This window comes from Bos javanicus, chromosome 28 (assembly GCF_032452875.1).
Source record: "Bos javanicus breed banteng chromosome 28, ARS-OSU_banteng_1.0, whole genome shotgun sequence".
NCBI lineage: Eukaryota > Metazoa > Chordata > Mammalia > Artiodactyla > Bovidae > Bos > Bos javanicus.
In genome coordinates, this window is record NC_083895.1 from 5,084,153 (window position 1) to 5,096,976 (window position 12,824).

The 12,824-nt window shown below is 38.7% G+C and overlaps 1 protein-coding gene across 9 annotated transcripts in view; it reads right to left on the reverse strand.

Annotated features, from left to right (window-relative positions):
* TTC13 (tetratricopeptide repeat domain 13) overlaps positions 1–12,824 on the reverse strand; it is a 102,864-nt gene that overhangs the window by 74,490 nt on the left and 15,550 nt on the right. For 8 of the 9 annotated variants that reach the window (XM_061404802.1, XM_061404803.1, XM_061404799.1 and 5 more), the window contains exons 2-4: positions 10,372–10,466; positions 6,773–6,848; positions 3,350–3,420 (exon numbers count right to left, since the gene is read on the reverse strand). In XM_061404802.1, the coding sequence (XP_061260786.1) occupies positions 3,350–3,420; positions 6,773–6,848; positions 10,372–10,466 (242 nt within the window). Of the gene's footprint in view, positions 1–3,349; positions 3,421–4,438; positions 4,538–6,772; positions 6,849–10,371; positions 10,467–12,824 lie in introns of those variants that run through there. The other variant, XM_061404808.1, reaches the window with a different exon arrangement.

Genomic DNA, 12,824 nt, shown 5'->3' on the forward strand with positions numbered 1-12,824 from the left:
ATGCTCAGGGAATACTGTCTTCCTTTAAAGATGTGCCAAACAACCCATATTTGGATAAATATTAAAATGAACACATTGAAACAACAAAGATTATAGAAATATCCCATAAGTTTGTTCTCTGATCCTGCAACTAAGCCAATGAGAAGGTATAAAAGCTTAACATCAAAAGGTCATTCTGGAATATAAGTGTCCTCATGCATAGATCCAAATTTCACATTACATGATCTTATATATACAGTAAATATAATAAAATCCCAGCACCCATGGCGCCATTTGTCTTCAGCTTTCTATGAATGGAATCTGATTCCATGCGTTGTTGCTTCATGCTGGAGCTTGCAGTCTGTCCAAGAGAAACATTTTGTCAAGAGTTAACGAGCTAAAAAGGAAATGGCAACCGACTCCAGTATTCTTGCCTGGGAAATCCCATAGACAGAGGAGCTGGGCCAGCTACAGTCCATGGTTTTGCAAAGAGTCAGACCAGACTTCGCTACGAAACAACAACAACAACAAACTAAAAAAACTGGAAAAGTTTGTCTGTGAACAGTTATCACTGAAGATTTGCTAAGGTATGATTACTGGGATAATGCTCCCAACACTGGGGACCTGGGTTCAGTCCCTGGTCAGGGAACTAGATCCCACATGCTGCAACTAAAACATGGCACAGCCAAAAAAAAACACGGGGTTTTTGCACATGTAGGAGGCCCTGCAAGGAGCAGATGGGTGTCTAACAGTTGACACAATGCACTGACAGAAATGATCCTCCAGTGATCCTGGGCTGAGTCCTAATGAGGCAACTCTCCATGCTTGGAGAAATACTTTATCACTCTTCTGAATACTGGACAATAAAAATAAAAAGTATTTCTGGGCTAAAAACCAATTTCATTACTGCAAGACAAAGCATTGCTACCTTTGCCAAAGAGAGAAAAGGAAGAGCACTTAAAGAATGGTCATACTGTGAAAATACAATTAAAGAGACTGACATGTAAATTCTGATTCACGATAAGAAAAAGAGTTTTGGTTAGAAGAGTTAGAGAAGTAGCAATAACTGTTCTTTGGACATTCACTCCCACCTGGTTGTAGAGTTCCTTGATGAGATTGGCTATCAAGAATTTGAAGAAATCAAATTCCTCTTTCGTAGGAATTATGTGCACCAATTTCATAAAGCCTAATATAGAAAAACTACATCCAGAAAAGCAGGATCAAGTCTTATTAAAATTTAAAAAAGAATTTTATCATTTAGTATCAAATCTTTGTATTATATATTTATTGCAGTCATATAACATAAAGAAAACGTGACAGATTTTCACCAAGCTCTATACGGATGCCTCTAAACTTGCTCCTGCTTATTATTCCAGTGTGTCGTGAAAATACAATTTTCCACATGTCTTATGATGCAGAAAAGGCTGGGAAGAACCAAAACAAAAGGGAAGAGAGACATCACCAGGAAGAGCACCAGCAGGAAAGCCAAGGCACTGAGTTTCATGTGAAGACGTGCTATGAATGAGGACACAGGCCTGTCTTCCGTGGGCCTGGAGCATCTGAACTTCCTACTGCTCCCCTGACTGCCACTCCTGCCCCATCAGTAGTCTGGATCACCAGAAGCTGCAGTCTAATTTATACTCCACACATTCTCAAAGAAAACTCTATCAGCTGAAAGCAACCCAATGTAGACTGATGAAAATACTATATCAAACTTCAGTATATTAATATCTTTTCTTAGCACAAACAGAAAAATTCTGATCTACTTTCTGAACACAACTGCAAGAGAAGTTTTACAATAATAAATGGACACCAGAGATACTATAGAGTCATTAAAATAATAACTGTAGAGAAACACTGAAAAACTTTATAAAATTAAGTGAAAAGTAATACAAAATAATATATATATATTCAGTCTATAAAAAAACAAACACATACTTTGAAAAGGTCAAACAAAAAACTTAAATAATGTTAGAGTGGCAGAATTAAGAAATTTTTTATTACTTATTTTATTTAACATTGTTGTGTCACCTTCAACTAGACAGATAATATTTTTCAAAAAGCTGAATGAACTGGTAAGACATCTGCAAGCTCAAACTGCTATCTCCTGGTTGCTATCATAAATTAACTGGTATGTGCTCTTATAAATGTATCAAAGCTCCCCTTTCAAACCAGTGCTTTCTTACCTTTTTAAATATTGCAATGCTAAACAAAAGGATGATTTTTAAAACTTTATAATCTACCCATTGTACTTTAAACTCCACTGAAGAATATTATCCCATATGACCACTCAAACACACAGCCGGTTAGATGCAAGGAGTTTAAAGTAATAACTATAAAAACATCTTATTGATTATTTGAGAGTGAAGACTAAGTTATCAACATAATTAATTCTATGTTTGAAAAGAGAAAAGAAGAGCAAAATTTTCAAAACTGAAATTTTAAAATGTAATCAGCCTGCTGAATTTTAAACTGTCTACTGGCTCTTATTGTATTAGCACAGACGAATAAGCCAGAATGGTACTTTGAGTGGCTGAAATTAACTGAGCACTTACTATATGTGCCAGGCATCTAGTAAAGTACTTTTTAAAGATACTTCATTTAAACTGAACTAGAATGTTTTTGGAGGCAGTTATTATTGTGCCCATAATCCAGGAGGTTAAATAACTTTCTAGTGAGCAGCAGAGATAGATTAGAACTCAGGTATTTCTAATCTTACTTGACCGTCCTGAACAGATAATGGATAATGGCCAAGCATCTACCAGAATACAGTTAAATAATGACCCAAGATATATGGACAATAATGTCAGGCTGCATTTTACAGGTCTCCTATGCAGCTCTTATACTGAGGTATTTAAGCACTTGGTCTGAACCAGACTTTAACACAGCCATCAGTAAGCAGAGGTCCAATGCTCCTACTGAAGGGTCTTATACTTTACGGTGAGAAACAAATCCATGAGTGGACTTAACCATGCAGATCAGCACCTGCACAGAGAGTAAACATCCATAATTCCAAGAATTTCCAGTGTCTGCATCTCATGAGAGATATCAAGGTAGACAGTAAAATGAACTGAAGCTAATGTTTATCTTTCTGAAACTTGCATTTGAATCTCATCTCTGCCTGTTGATGGTGGGGAGACTATAAGCAAATTGCTTGATCTCCTTTAAAATGAAGTAACGCTGCAAAGATTCAATGAGAGCATGTTATGAGGCCTGCACCACCAAGAAAGGGCTCAGTCAGGGCTGATTTCCTTTACTTTCTTGTAAAATCTTAAAATCTATGATTTATTGCAGCACTTTAGTTACACATAAGTCCATATTTTTGTCATTACTATAAACTTGCAATTATATGATTAAGAAGAAAAATTACCTGAAGCATTGTTGAAAAATGTCTTATTGCTTCATCATAGAGACCACTGCCAATCAGCACATACGCAATAGCTGGGATAAAGAAGACAGAAACATTAAAGGAATGAATAAAGGATTTCAGACCGAAATAGGCAACTAAATTCTCTACCAGATCTTAAAAGGCAGCTCCAAGGACTAGAAGCAGTTAAAGGAAACTTAGAGTTAATGAGATGTAATTGAATTCTCCTGCCATTTGGTATTTGCTAGTCAGTCTAGTTCTATCTAGGTTTAAATTATTAAAGCCATCTATAAAACATCTGCCTGCAAAAAGCAATTATCTTTGTCTAAGCCCATCACTGGGTTTCAAATACCAAATAATCTTTATGGTATTTCCTATCTATATTTCAGAAGAGCTAGTAATAAGCCTGCATAATATCCATATAACATGGCAATGTGACTTTACTATGAACATTAGAAGAAATAAACAAAGAGCATCACATATCTCAATATCTGCAGGTGCTCAATTTACTGCCAATTACCTACTAAGAACAAAAAGAGAGGTTCCAATTACCATAGTATTATATAAGCATTAACATAATGCTTAACTGTAGGTATAATTCACACCACTGCAGTATGCAGTTGCAGTCTTTTCCCTAGCTCTTCTATTCAAAACACAGTCAAAACATTACTCAAAATATACTCTGAAGATCATAACAGTTTTTAATCAAACTGCTTATGTCAGTGGTATTTTGAAGTTAGAGTCAGGACAACCTGTTAAAACATGGCAGTATTTTGACTAAACTTCACTTGTCCAAAAAAAAAAACCCAATAAATTGTAATATTCTAGAATATATTTCCACCTGCAATATTTGCCCTAATTCCCTAAAGCTCCAAATATTTCTGAAAAATTATATTCTTAATTCAATATTTGATCTTATTTGATCTATTTCTTTGCAAAAAAAAAAAAAAAAAGCTTTGTTGTGACCCTCTAGTTTAAGGACAAGTGTTCAAGAAGATGGGCAACTGAAACTTTTAATGTCATTCAGTTTAAATTCCCTGACAGTAAAAAGTAGTAAATACATTAAATGCAGAAAGAGATTTTATAACTAACCTCAGAAAAGTAAAGTTCAAAACACTGAGCATCATAATAATACAAGAGCTCTGGGATGCATTCTTCAACATGAAAAGAGGTCTGTTTTCATCCTAATTTCTTTGAAAAGATAATTAAAGTCAAACTCATATTCAGAATAACAGGAGTGGATACTATTCAGATAGTTGTAGCAGATAATGAGCTAGCCAGAGACCTCTTTGGTGGGAATCAGGAGCATTAGTAGTAAAAATAACAATAACAATAATAGTAACATGCACTATATTCTTACTAGGTGCCAGGCACAATCCTAACCATTTACACGTATTGGAACTCAATTACTGTTTAATTGCAGTGAGCTAGGTACAACTGTCATCCTCATGGGCAGACAAGGAAGTGAAGCATTTAAACTGCTGAAAGACAACACGCAGTGAGACCAGGAAGCAGGCTGCCTGGCTCTAGGACCCACCATCCTAACCAACATGCTACGCCGAGAAAAATCAAGGCTGCATGGAAACTACTGCACACTGGGCTGGACTGAAAGATGGTGTGAATCCCTTGATGACTGGATGAACAGGGACTAAAACATAAAACTTTTTTTTTTTGAGTGCAGGAAGATACTTTAGAAAGCCAAGATTTGGGCTCAGACTCTCACCCTGCGACTCACCGGCTGTGTTACCACGGGGAAATTGTTCTCTCTGGGTCTTGCTTAACAAGCCTGTGGAAAATTTTCTTACATTCTTTCAGATCTAAAAATTTCAGAATTTCCTCTCTACCTTCTCATAATCAGTGAGTATCTATTGAATGAACAAATGAATGTGACCCATAAAAACAAATACAGCTTTAGCAGATAAATATTACATTTAGGAACTTGCTTAAATTGCTATTCATGGCCAAGGTGTTGAACTCCTTTCAAATAAAATCAAATGCAGTTCTCAAATCTTTCCATCTAAAAGTAGATTTTTTTTTTTTTTTGAGAAAACCCTCAGGTAGCCCAGTGATAAAGAATCTGCCTGCCAATGCAGGAGACATAAAGAGACATAGGTTCGATCCCAGGGCTGGAAAGATCCCCTGGAGGAGGAAACGGCAATCCACTCCAGTATTCTTGTCTGTAAAATTCCATGGACAGAGAAGCCCAGTGGGCTACAGCTCATGGGGTCACAAGAGTTGGACATGACTAGCACATATATATGCATTGAAAAGTAATCTAAATCTTGTACAAAAAAATTACTACTAGGATCTAAATTTAGTTATGGGAGCTCAAAGACATAAAGAGAAAACTAGGATAAATGGAATCTCCCAGAAATTGTTATTAACCAGCAATTCCACATCTCCTTGCAACATGTATGCTTACAGAGGTCATTTTTCCAAAAAAAAATAAATACTGACGTTCAGAAGATCCTAAACCAGCTTGGAGCCTATACTATCCCAGGATGTACTAGGATTACTCTTAGAGCATAGGACAGGCCTGGCACATTTTACACTCTTAATTCATTATTTAATAAATGAATATAAGATTGAATCAAATTCAAGGATTACAAAGGGGACCAAATTTGTGATGCCTTAAAGGGTAATTCTCAAAGCTTACTCAAAGAATATAAATAAAAGGTGGTTAATATTTTCAAAATAGTGCTCAACCTTAACATAAAATGGATATGGCAGCAGAAAGGATAAAAATAATTATGTGTAAATCAGACAGAAAAATTTCTTCAGGTGCTTTGGGCTACCAGGAGCACACCCTTCTGTGAAATCTGTCCAACTGCACTCTTCAGTCCTATATTCAATTTGCTTCCACTCCTTCAAGTGTGAGCTGATTAGGCAATGATGGAGACACACCCAAAGCATATCAGACACTGGCGAAACCAGGCTGTTTCAAGACACGCCTTGAACAAGCCAAACAGCATGACCCATTTGCAGATCAGAATGAGCTCAATCTTCCATACCCACGAGTCTGGACCAACAATAACTGACTGGCCCTATGAGTAAGACTAATCAAGCCTAGCTACGTTATGACACAGAAGACTAAATGAGGTGTGGTTCTCTTCTGCTTTCACTTCTATGTTGTTCATATTTGATGACAGTATACAAATAATCTTTTAATGGATGCTAATAGCTCGTTAGAACTCATACCATAATTAATTTCCATAGAAACACTGATTCCATCCAGACCTTTTATTTTATGACATAATAAACATCAAACCCTGACAAAGGCTGAATGCCCTACCCAAGATCAAACAGCTCATGCTGGCAGAGCCAGGCTCTGTGTCCTTTCTGCCTCACCACCCTGCCTACCCACTCCACATCTAATCATAAATTCTAGGCAAATGTCCCAAGAAAAGTCCCCAAGTCAAGCCTCACCTAATTCTTCATTTGTGCTGTCATTATCAGTAGCAAATGGGAATCTCTTTTGTTCAGCAATAGACTTGGCCTGGCTCTGAAATAAAGACAAACATACATTTTAGCTTATCTTAAATGAAGAGAAACTTACAGTGAAACCTGTATTTAAAACAATTAAAGTTACATTTAATTTATATGGAAGCAAGAAAACACTGACATTCAGTCATATCAATGATGTACTTTAAGACACATTTTGTGCTGTGACCGACTGAGTGGTTTTCGATTTTCAGGAACGTCTATCTTTTTACTTTCATGAGGATTCATCTTCCTGGCTGTTTCAAAGCTCCCTCCACAGACTATTCAATGACGTCGATCACATTACAAAGATCAGATTCTAGTGACTGGTCTCCAAAGTGGCTTGATAACAGAACATTGCTTTGTAAACTGTAAAGAACTCTTTAGAAGTAAGAGACACAGGTTGTACAGGGATGACACCATAATAGGGCCAGTAAAACCTGACCAAGAAGCAAGATGCGCTTAAAACAATGCATAGCAGGCAATGAACATAACCATCCTGCCTGACACAGTACAAGAAATCACACAGACACACATATGCACACTTGGCATAACAGCTAAAGTAAAAGTGGAAACTAGGGGAAAACAAAGTAGAGTTAATTTAGTAAGTGGAGTGATTTTACAGGCAGTAATGGTCCAACATACAAAATGATGGCTCTGTTGTGCTCTGGAGACAAATCATATCTGATGATGCAAACAGCCGTCACTTTGTCAGAAGGTTTTACTGTCGATGCTATGGTATGATATGCTTAGCCTACAGGATACAGATTACAATGATAACTTCATATCAGATTCATCTAAGATACGATTAAAACTTGAACACAATATAGACAGGAAAAGCTAGGATGAAACTATAAAGATGTTGCTTTTGGCAAAACTTCAGGATCAGAACTCAGTGACATCTCAATTATTTGAATTCCTCTTTTTTTTTTTTTTTGTTTTAAATCTACCATATCAATGCCTACAGGCAGGTATGACAGTCAAATATTTCCCCATGGGTGACTCTTCTGACTGATGGGTATGCTCTTTAGCTAATGATTGGCTCTCATTAGCCGCAATCTCTTGGGCTTCACTGACTCTACAGAATAACAGGCATTTCCACCTATTTTCCCTATACTCTTGAAGTCCAGACTGATGTTCAGATACAGAGTGGTTTTTGGTTTGCCTACAAAACAGGCCAAGAATAAGCTACCTCTGGTTAGAACATAAGTTAGAAGATACAGCTCAGAAAAGCATCCCACCTCAGAGGACTTGGGACTTCATTCCATTCAGGACCCCAAACAAAATGAAAAAGAACTCTACTCCTTTGGGAACATTTACACTTTATTTCTTCCAGTAAAACCTTGATGGCTAGAGAGGAACTCTGTCAGCTCCTTCTTGCTTTGCTCCACAGCTGGGAGCTTCCATACAAGGGAACCAGGTTCCGTTTCTTTTGAAGCGACAGACTGGACAACGCGTGAGGGCAGCACAGCGCTGCATGCACGGCCAGCCGGGACCAGACACAAGTCCTTCCTCCTTACCACCTGCTCACAGACAAACACACAGGTGTAAAACATTTCTCTAATAAATGAATTGTGTAGAGTCAAGGAAAGCAGTCTATGCTGCTGCTGCTAAGTCACTTCAGTCGTGTCCGACTCTGTGCGACCCCATAGATGGCAGCCCACCAGGCTCCCCCGTCCCTGGGATTCTCCAGGCAAGAACACTGGAGTGGGTTGCCATTTCCTTCTCCAATGCATGAAAGTGAAAAGTGAAAGGGAAGTCACTCAGTCGTGTCCGACTCTTAGCGACCCCATGGACTACAGCCTACCAGACTCCTCCATCCATGGGATTTTCCAGGCCATGAACAAGGCTTTTTAATACTTTAAAAACCTTATTATTTCATCCAGTATTCAATGAGGGTCTACCATTTGCCAAGCCTTCATGAAAAAGATGGGATGAAAACAGAAATGAAATCTCATGAAAATAAATTATTTACCAAGAAACCTCTTGAATATACTGAAGTGCGCACAGCGGAGCGGCAATGGGGGCGCGCACAGCCGGGCGGGGGCGCGCACAGCCGCACAGTGGCACGCACTGCGCGGACGGGAATTTAAAATATATATATATTTATACTGAAGAGCAGATCTGAGTTTAAAGTGTTTTTATTTTATTCTATAACAGAAGTGGGCAGGAAAAGTGTAATATGGACAAATTATCTTCCTGATCAAAAAAGAATCTCTCCCACTTCTAATATCACACCTATAGATATCTCCTGTGGACAAAGTGGGCAGCTATTATCAGAGTAGTTTAAACACAAAGCCCCACACTGCTAGTAGGTTAATTTTAATCCACCTTTCAGGTCCCTGCTTATCTTTCAAATCCTGAAAGCTGTCTTGCCTGGTTTCCCTGATATCTTCAGGAATACTGACCCTTTATTTTTCCTTCATATATTTGCACAACTGTACTTCTATATTTATTTGTATAATTATTTGATTAGTAGCTAAAGGAGCCCTAAGTCCTGGGGCCAAGGTTATTGGGCTTACCATTCTCTGGCTAAGTACTTATTTAGCACAACACTTGGCACAAACAGGTACAAAATAAATACCTGAAAAATTAACAGATAAATGAATAGTTTAACTCCCATATTTTCAACCTAGGGAAAACAAAAGGCCTAGATTAATAAGTTTTCTCCCATAGGTTTCTAGCTAGTGCCATCTTAAACTGAAATGCAACTAGTAGCTAATATTTGAGTCAGTGAGAAGGTCCCTAATAACTCATAATCTAATTGCTTCTCCAAGACGGGGATTAACCAGTTTCTACTCAAATGTCTTCAGTGATGGTTACTCACTACTTCACAAGTTAGCCCACTCCGGTTTTGGACATGTTTTTTTCTATATCAAGTTGATGGCTATGCAATGATTTAGGTATAATCAGTTGACCATTCACTAGCTTGCAATTTCTACCCATATTCTGCAGTTCTTCCATAAAAAGACAGAGCTTTGTCTGGAAAATAAAGAGTATACTAAAGGGAAATTCTGAAGCAAAAGAAGCAAACAATCTATGTGGATGTTGAAGGAAAAGGTCTGGAGGAAAAATGTTAACCTTGGGCACTGCAAGGAGAACAGCCTCACAGAATTAAGTGTGACCAAATAACCCTTGCGCCTTGAGGCAGCTGGGCGCAGGGGGACACACACGCACAGACAGGGACACAGTGCCAGGCGCTCATCTCCGGAATGGAGCGGTCTCTTGTACCGTTTAGTTCGTACTGATAAAAAACAGACATAAAAGATACACAGGCAAGGCTAGAAAAATAAGATTATACTACACCTGCAAATCATAAGGCGCCTAGAAATAAAGTTATTTATTTTTTATTCCTTGGAACTTAAAAGTAAAAAGTCCTAGGTCCAAGTCATAAGACATAATGATTCAGTGTGAATAAACAACAGATGACCTATCTTTATTTTATGCAACTCAATTCAACACCTGGTTGATAAACAGAGGCCATCTCTGCCTTATAGAACTAGTATCACTGTGTTTCCAAAACAGGAGGCACAAAAGATACATACCAGAATCTTTTCAGTGTTAAGGGAAAGCAGAGAGTCACAGGGTGGTGATCCTTTGGGTTCACAGTCGGAGTCATGGAAATTCAAAAAGGATGACTCTGAAAAGCAAACAGTCCTTGTTATTCTCCTCACTTTAGACTTATAGCTCTTAAGCACTTAACTATGCACTGCAATGTGAAGAATCCACAAAACAAAACCAAAAAAATGATAAACATAAACAACATTAAAAGGAGCATCCCATCTTTCAAAATCTTTACAAGTGGGTAACATTTTATAGTTTCCCAGAATCTTATACACCCACCAGTGATTGTCCTTGCAACAACACACACAGTGGTTAAGATTCTAACATGGGACACCTACTATTTAGCAGCATTTACCTAGAGCCAGACATCCTGGAATGTGAAGTCAAGTGGGCCTCAGGAAGCATCACTAAGAACAAAGCTACTTGAGGTCATGGAATTCCAGTTGAGCTATTTCAAATCCTAAAATATGATGCTGTGAAAGTGCTGCACTCAATATGCCAGCAAATTTGGAAAACTCAGCAGTGGCCACAGGACTGGAAAAGGTCAGTTTTCATTCCAATCCCAAAGAAAGACAATGCCAAAGAATGTTCTAACTACCGCACAATTGCACTCATCTCACATACTAGTAAAGTAATGCTCAAAATTCTCCAAGCCAGGCTTCAGCAATATGTGAACCATGAACTTCCAGATGTTCAAGCTGGTTTTAGAAAAGGCAGAGGAACCAGAGATCAAATTGCCAGCATCCGTGGGATCATCAAAAAAGCAAGAGAATTCCAGAAAAACATATATTTATGTTTTATTGACTATGGTAAGCCTTTGACTATGTGGATGACAATAAACTGTGGAAAATTCTTCAGGAGATGGGAATACCAGACCATCTGACCTCCCTCTTGAGAAACCTGTATGCAGGTCAGGAAGCAATGGTTAGAACTGGACATGGAACAACAAACTAGTTCCAAATAGGAAAAGGGGTACGTCAAGGCTGTATACTGTCACCCTGCTTATTTAACTTATATGCAGAGTACATCATGAGAAACACTGGGCTGGAAAAGGCACAAGCTGGAACCAAGATTGCCAGGAGAAATATCAATAACCTCAGATATGCAGATGACACCACCCTTATGGCAGAAAGTGAAGAACTAAAGAGCCTCTTGATGAAAGTGAAAGAGGAGAGTAAAAAAGTTGGTTTAAAGCTCAACATTCAGAAAACTAAGATCATGGGATCTGGTCCCATCACTTCATGGCAAATAGAGTGGGAAACAGTGGCTGAATTTATTTTTGGGGGCTCCACAATCACTGCAGATGGTGATTGCAGCCATGAAATTAAAAGAAGCTTACTCCTTGGAAGGAAAGTCATGACCAACCTAGATAGCATATTAAAAAGCAGAGACATTACTTTGCCAACAAAGGTTCGTCTAGTCAAGGATATGGTTATTCCAGTAGTTATATATGGATGTGAGAGTTGGACTGTGAAGAAAGCTGAGCATGAAGAATTGATGCTTTTGAACTGTGGTGTTGGAGAAGACTCTTGAGAGTCCCTTGGACTGCAAGGAGATCCAACCAGTCCATCCTAAAGGAGATCAGTCCTGGGTGTTCATTGGAAGGACTGATGTTGAAGCTGAAACTCCAATACTTTGGCCACCTGATGGGAAGAGCTGACTCATTGGGAAAGACCCTGATGCTGCGAAAGACTGAGGGCAGGAGGAGAAGGGGATGACAGAGGATGAGATGGTTAGATGGCATCACCAACTCAATGGACGTGAGTTTGGGTGGACTCCGGGAGTTGGTGATGGACAGGGAGGCCTGGCGTGCTGCGGACCATGGGGTTGCAAAGAGTCGGCCATGACTGAGTGACTGAACTGAACGGAACTGAACGAGAGGTTAAAAAAAAGTCACCAAGAGAAGAGCAAAGTTAAGCCAGGAAGACCTGATGTTGAAAGGTATGTGCTAAGGAAATTTCACGGTATTCCAGAGGTTAAGAATCTGCCTGCCAGTGCAGGGGACAGAGGTTCTACCCCTGGTCCAGAAGGATTCCACAGGCCACAGGGCAACTAAGCCCATTTGCCACAACTGAGCCCACACTGTTGAGCCTGGGAGCCACAACCACTGAGCTTATGTACTGCAACCACTGAAGCCCTTGCCCGGGAGCCCATACATCACAACCAGAAAGGAGCCCCCACTCACCACAACTGGAGAAAGCCCACGTGTAGCAATGAAGACTCCACGCAACAGAAAAACTAAATACATAAATTTTAAATTTTTAAAAGATATGTACCCAGGGTCTAGTATCTAGAATATAAAAAAATTTGTAAAATTCAACAAAAAAAGGACAATCCTATTTAAAAATAAGCAAAGGACTTGAATTGGCAACTCTCCAAAGATATACAAGCAGTGAGTACATGAAAAGATGCTCTACATCATTACTAATTAGTG